This window comes from Cavia porcellus, unplaced genomic scaffold (assembly GCF_034190915.1).
Source record: "Cavia porcellus strain 051 isolate PalLab524CR breed Dunkin Hartley unplaced genomic scaffold, mCavPor4.1 scaffold_2, whole genome shotgun sequence".
In the NCBI taxonomy this organism is placed as follows: Eukaryota; Metazoa; Chordata; class Mammalia; order Rodentia; family Caviidae; genus Cavia; species Cavia porcellus.
The window spans coordinates 2,796,137-2,803,484 of NW_026947485.1; the positions used below are offsets into that span (position 1 = coordinate 2,796,137).

The 7,348-nt window shown below is 43.0% G+C and overlaps 1 protein-coding gene across 3 annotated transcripts in view; it reads left to right on the forward strand.

Annotated features, from left to right (window-relative positions):
* Window positions 1–6,954, forward strand: part of Sema3a (semaphorin 3A) — a 427,345-nt gene extending 420,391 nt beyond the window's left edge. For all 3 annotated transcript variants that reach the window (XM_003469818.5, XM_063237438.1, XM_063237422.1), the window contains one exon: window positions 1,196–6,954. In XM_003469818.5, the coding sequence (XP_003469866.2) occupies window positions 1,196–1,651 (456 nt within the window). In that variant the 3' untranslated portion in view covers window positions 1,652–6,954. The remainder of the gene's footprint in view (window positions 1–1,195) is intronic.
* The last annotated feature ends 394 nt before the right edge of the window (window positions 6,955–7,348 follow it).

Genomic DNA, 7,348 nt, shown 5'->3' on the forward strand with positions numbered 1-7,348 from the left:
GGGTCCAGGTGGACTGTCCAGGCGTCAGGCCTCGGGCTAAGAGTTGGAGAAGTGATGTGAGGGTGGCCAGAGTTCCTGCCCCACGAGCAGGAACTGGGGCAGGAACTGGAGACCTGGGTCAGGCCCTCCTGTGTTTGCAGTGATCATCTGCAAAGCCAATGCGTTCCATTTGCACATCAAAGCAATCAGGTCTTCCAGTTTTAACTTTTGCTCAACTAATTCTTGGATTCGCACTGGTCTTCCTTCCTTTCTGACTCCTCCACATTGTGAGGAGTGAGGAGATGGGAGGACAGAGTAGGGGACCAGAACGGCAGCGCTGAGTCTGCCCCTGTCTGTGCAGAAGCCACTGTGGGAGCAGCAGAGGCTCCCGCTCCCCGGTAGAGCCGCTGTTTCCTCCGAAAAAGCCGTGTCCCCGACAATCTCAGTGAGAACTCTGAGCCTTTGACAATATCTAAGCACGTCAAATAAAGTCCAGACTGTTTGGTTGCTTTGCAAAATGTATTATGTGTTAGTAATTTTACCAGCGTAATATGACTATTAAGCAAAATACTCCCATTTTCCCCTTTTGACACTTTAAACAGTTTCTGTATAATCACGTTGTGCAAATCTCAGTTGATTTTATACATCGCCAGGCTGGGATTCTAGCAGTTTCCTTTGTAAACAGTATTCACAGTGAAAGCAAGGGCACAGCCTCCTTTTTGTGGCCCATTCGATACCTAACATGTTAAATAAATACTTAGTAGATTTTAAAATTATTTAGTTCCTTCCTGTTGTTCAACAGCTGAGTTTATATTTCTTTAGTTTATTTCAGGAAGTTCATTTTAATATCCTACGCTTTTCTCTACATGGCTTTCTTGCCAATTTAAGTATTTTTGTACCATAGCATTATCCCTATCTTTAAGTTGATAAGATAAAAACTACGTATTTGTTTGTTCCTCCAGTTACCTTGGCTATTTAAACTTTTTATAGTAAATCTTATTAAAACAGTGGTACAACCAATAGTTTCCAGTGATCTTAAAAACAACCGATGGATGTTAACTTTTCTTAGATACAAAAGTGTGGACCTCACTCTCCAGTTAGAAATTTTGTTAGCTACTAACTTGTGCCTGAACAAAGAATCTGAGTTTTCCTGGCACTGCAGATGCCCTGTGCTTGGGAAGTCCTGGGGTGTGTAACTCCCTTCTCTGCCCTGCAGATCAGAGTGGACGACCACACCGTCAGGACCGAGCAGGGCCTGCTGCTGCGCAGCCTGCAGCGCAAGGACTCGGGCACCTACCTGTGCCTCGCCGTGGAGCACGGGTTCATGCAGACTCTGCTCAAGGTGACGCTGGAGGTCATCGACACGGAGCACCTGGAAGAGCTCCTGCACAGGGACGACGACGGGGACGAGTCCAAGACCAAAGAGATGGCCAACGGCATGACCCCCAGCCAGAAGGTCTGGTACAGAGACTTCATGCAGCTCATCAACCACCCCAACCTGAACACCATGGACGAGTTCTGTGAGCAGGTTTGGAAAAGGGACCGCAAGCAACGGCGGCAAAGGCCAGGCCACACCCCAGGGAGCAGCAACAAGTGGAAGCACTTACAGGAAAGCAAGAAAGGGCGAAACCGGAGGACCCACGAGTTTGAGAGGGCACCCAGGAGTGTCTGAGCTGCGCTCCCTCTAGAAACCTCAAACGGATAGCAACTTGCCTAGACAATAACTGGAAAAACGCAATATCCATGCACTCTTTCCATGGCATTACGTGGGTGTTTACAATGGTGCAGAATTCAACTGAGTTCCACCAGTTATAAATTAAATCATGAGTAACTTCCTCACAGGCTTTCTTCCTGACATCACACCCAAAACCAGTCGTGAGCGGACACGGATCACCACAGCGGACCGAGCGTCTCCTAGGAGAATCCACTGTACAAGTTCCACCTCCTCCTTTGCCTGAGAAACACAAATGTCACGTGCCCTGTGGCCATCGACCGGAGAAAAACTGCATCAGCAAGCCATTGTGCTGAACTAGGGGTTTAAAGTAAACTGCATGGATTTACTGAGTTGATAAATATTCCAAACCGTGGTTGGATGCAGAGATATTTTTTGTCTACCAGCACTCATGTTTGTATGTACTGAAGGAGAAAAGAGGTACTGAATGAAATGGTCTGTGGAAATATAAAACACATAAACCATCTAGCGTCCAGAGGCAAAATGGAATACACTGATCTACTACTGATGTCTTCTTTCAGCTTTGACCTAAAGATGTATTTTATTAAAACTATAATTTAAATGTACCATGACAAATATGCAGTAAAAATTAGCTGTTTTCTAAGCTAGAGTAGTTTTTTGTCTTATAATTATTGTGCTATATCGTTTGTTTTTAAGATTCCGATTGTGTGCTGCTTTTGTTGATGTTTTGTTTTTAGTTCTGTGAGAGGGATAGCTGGTATTGTTCTGGATACACATACATTAGGAGCCATCAATCCTACAACCAAAATATAAATTATGCTTTATTTTTTTTGAGGAAATCAAGCAAATGAAAGCTGTTCACACTTTCCCTTCTTTAAAGATTACCTAATTTTAACTTGCATAATGTTCTTTCAAAAACAGAATATAACCAGCAAGAAAAGAGAAAAAATTGATTTCCTAAATGCATTTTATTCTATATAAAGGATCAAAGGAATGAAAATGATCTGTATGCTTTGCTAAAATAATAAGCATCATCTTAATATAGCTGATGGAAAATGTCTCCATTTCAGTGCTTGGATTTCAGCATTGTGTGTGAGACATAAATATCCTCCTATAATTCCACAAGGAATTAAATGGATCACTTAGTGATTCTAGAAAAGACAGAGAAATCAGTAAATGGCAGAATGAGTCTTACTGACAGATTCCTCAACTGTTTCCTTCTGAATTAGCTCCCCTTATCTCACCTTGCTTATAAAAATAACCCATATTAAAAACACCCGGTCCTTTCCCTGTCTGTGGGCATGGCTTTTCTATGCACTAGTTTCCAAGAAGGCCCTGAACTTCAAAACGGTAAAACACTTTGTTTGCCTCTGTAATTTTCAGACTTAGGTAAAAGACTTGTCACCAAGAGTTTGCCCTGGTTGTTGTCCTGAAGAGATCCTTTGAGCATCTTAGGCACAGGGTGTTCATCCCTGTATCCTGGGCTTTGGCACTGCCCAGTGTCATCAGGAACTCTTCCCTGAGCCCTTGGAGAGGCCTAGGACAGCACGGAAAACAAGCTTCCTGCTAATTAAAGAAGCGACACTGAAATGTAGCTCCAGTTGTCACGGGACTCTAATTAACTCAGCATAAATTTCTCACCTCAAACAACAGCAAATCCGTATTCCCCGTCAGCTGAACTATTTTCCAGATGGGAGCTCATGTTTCAGTTTTAATGATTATTTGAATAAACAATTTGTTGACATTTGTTTCAAATAAAAGCCTAAAAATTATCTACGTCCAATTTTAGGCACCACTGACTAAAATGTCGCTTTTTGGGGGGAATAATTTTCGAGGGAAGTGGAACTGGAAAGCAAGTTTCAGCCCACACTACTGTACAGGAAATAGTACTTGGAATATAAATCAAGCAATCAAGAATGCTACAAATATAGCTCACTTTTTTATACTTTAGTACAGTATCTTCACTGTATTAAAATTCAGTGTTGCATTTCATTCTAAATTTGCAGCTGAAACAGATTTATTTGCAATAACAAAAGTATTTTATTTCTTTTTACTACTTAAGAATAAAAGGATTTGAAGGAGTACAGATTGTATAACTTCATGGATACCTTCCAAATCCGAAAGCATTTTGCTTAGCATTACAAAATATCAATAGAAAAAGTCTAGATTTTAATTCAAAGTATCAAACGCAAAGAAGTCTACTGGCATGCCTTTATAAACCATCAAGTCTAAGGTTTTGAAAAAAAATATAAATATAGTGTGCAGGTAACTAATTTCCACCACAGTACAGTCTTCTGCCAGCGCATATGGAGAGGAGCAGTTTTCAGGAAAATGAATCCATGCCCCAGATTCACAGTTGCCGCCATACACATGCATCATCAGAGATGGCACTGGGTAAAAAGAGACACACAACCTTCAGCAGATACAGTGGCAACCATAGAGTACAAAGGGATGCATGTCAGAAAGGAAGTCCTGGCCAGGGAAACAAATATAGATGCATGTAATTGCACACTTACTGCTTCTTTTAATGCATCATTCAGTGAATTTGGTGATATGTGTTTAGTATTTTTTCTACCTACACATGAGGCAAAAGAGATGTAAATAGTCTTAAACAGAAGAGGAAGAGCAGTGTAAAACACGAGTCTCTGTAGGTATTCCACTGCAGGTGTTCGGCGTCACCCCGAAACAAGGCTCTCCTACACAGGGGCAGGGGTTTCTGTGCTCCCTCAGGCCACAAGGTGTGTGCCCACTGAGTAAGCATGCTTTTTGCCAGATAGTAATATGTTCCAACCTATACTTATCATTGCATTTCAGATGGGAACTAAAAAACTGGAGAGTCCAATGTAATGAAACTGCTGCTGTAAATTATTCCTTTTAGCATGTATTCAGTTGCTAAATACACATTTCTTCAAAATATTTGAATTCAGATGTCTTTACTGTTCCCTGTAACATATGGTGTTAAGGAACATAAGCTTAGGAGATTTCGAGAACCAGAATCTGCTTGATCTCTAATCAGCTAATGGATTTCTTCATTGTCATCATCTGTAAGTTGGATTCTATATTTATGGTGATGATACAGATTTTTATGCCTTTTAAATTAAATATTGTTCCTTTTTATGTAGTATCTAAAAATACAGGAATGAAATTCTATTATATGTCATTTTCATAGTAAGTTTGGGTTCGTTCAGGATCTGCGGAGATGTCACACTATTTTTATTGTTGTTACCTAACCTGAAGGTCTTAGGGAAACATCTGATCACTATAAGGTCATTAGTATAACATCTGGAATCCTTGTCCTATGAATTGATTTTTAACACGATTTCAGTTTAATGGAAACCTATCAGGTTTCACAGCTTCAGACATATTCAGCAACTAGAATTCAACATCTCCTTATTGTATAACGACATATTAGATATAAACTCACATGCCAAAGGCTCCGTGTTTCTATTTTATCTTTGTCTGTAATCATTATTTAAAGCCAATGTTAATGTTTGCAAAATACATGTTTCCATAAAGAGGAAAACATTATTTTTCAAAGAGTCTGCCAAAATCCTACTAGTTTGTTTGATTTCCTTCAGTGTTGGTGTGCTAGCTAATTAAAAAGATGTACATTTTTTAGACTAATGGATCAAAGGACCCCTAAGAGACAGGACCTGGAGCTGCACAGGTGGGGCTTCCAGCTCAAGGCTGTTTGCACAATGAACCAAACCAAAGACAACATCATCTTCGATTCCCGTATGAGGCACACACAGGCAGGGCACAGGGCCACACGGGAAAGGTCATCTGAGCCGCAAGACACTGGGCTTGTGAGCATGTGTCCTTTACAACCAGGACTGTGCCTTTCCAGAAGTGTCCTGATGTTCGTTTTCGATTCTACACTGCCAACGGGAGGAGAAGGCGCTTGGAGAAGCGAACGTAACTGCATCCTCAGAGTTCGCAGAGGAGTGAGGGAAACAGACAGGGTGCCCACCTCCCTGTCTGCGAGTCTTTCCAGACCCGGCTGGCCCCAGCCCATGCCAGCCTCCCTCTGTGCCACACCTGTGCCTCGAGTGTACTCTGCATGGCTCCACATTGTTCATGGCCTGTTTCCAGACCAGGCGCTGCCTGAAACACAGGTTTAAATCTCACCTGTCTCTGCCCCAGGGCCTAGCAAGATGCCACGAGCAGAGGAGGAGCTCAGGAAAGAGCCACTGCACATGTGTGCAGTGCGGACTTGGAGCTCACAGCAGAAGTGCTAGAGACGAGGAGGAGCAAGGAGCTGCTGTGCGCGGAGGGCAGAGGCAAAGTCACTCGAGAGCTGTGACTCGGCCAGAGGATGGAGCAGGCGAGCAGAGGGGAGGAGGGCAGCCTGGGTGAGGAAGTCAGGGGGATGGGCAGCGGTGAGCCAAGAGCCTATGCCCACTGCAAGCCTTCCACTCGCAGAGCACAGGCCCTAAGGGCCGTGGAAAGTGCCCTGGCATGGGCTGAGGGTGCACTTGTCGGCCTTTTTTGGGCTCCGGTTCAGTGGCCTCAGTCAGAGACCACGTGCTCGGCCCTGGAACAGGGTGACAGGTTCCAGCTCCCTCTTCCCCACACTCTCCATCCTCTCTTATCACAGCCACCCTTTCCTGAGCCCAGCCAGAGCCTTAGTACTGGGCAGTGACCATGCCACCTCCAGACTAGACCTCACGCCAGGTCAGCCTACCAGGCAGCTGCTGGAATTCTGCATTCCACCAATACAGGGGAGACCTGTGTCAGGTCAGCCCCTCTGTGCTCTGTCTCAGCGTGGTTCTCTGTTGCGCTCCACTGATCTGCTCTAGTGTTGGGGCCCATGGCCAGCAGGTCCCAGCCTGTCTTGCTGATTAGCAGTGTGGATCTGCAGAAGGAGAATTAACATGTGAAGTCTGTGCTTTGTTTGTTCAAGGGATACCCTGGTCGGGGTAATTGATGGCTAGACAAAGCTGCTGGCAAGATTAGCACACACAGGCAGACTTCTACATTTTACACAAAAATTAAAAAAAATAAAAAGAGGGCTAGCTTCATTTTGAATCTGTCAACTCACCCCACCATTAAATTAAACTGTCATGTTTTCTCTCATATAACAAAGGAATGTATTTTATTTCTCTTAATCTAAACATTATACTTGCAGATGCAATGTTTATTTATATAGTACCTAAGCCAAAGTTCTCCCAAATGTGTTCAAGTCATCACAACTTGAGTAATTCTGACGTCTCAAGCTTCTCCCTTTCCTTTGTAAACCTCGCGGGAGCATTAGACCTCAAGTAAATACATTTGAAAATCTGTGTCATTTGTGCAGCCCGGTTCTTAATGCTTTGTTGGTTTTGTTGATAGCTAAATCCAGAGAGATCCAAACTATTTTAGACAAAACTTTTGTCTAAAATTCAACAGCTTTTCCACTTTAGGGGTGTGTGTGTGTGTGTGTGTGTGTGTATCTCAATTTTCAGGGAGTGTACATTTTTGCATTTCAAAAAAGATGACCGAATTACTAGGCTTCAAATATGGTACTTTATTCATGCAGTGCTTTAAATTGTTAGTGAATATGAACAAGTTAATTCAAGCCCAAATCACTGAACACCTTTTAATAAATCCCACATGAATTTGAGTGCTGGCTATTCATGGTGCGTGGCTGTGGCACATTCTCATGGTTGCCATCAGCCAATTTCGAATCACCACTGG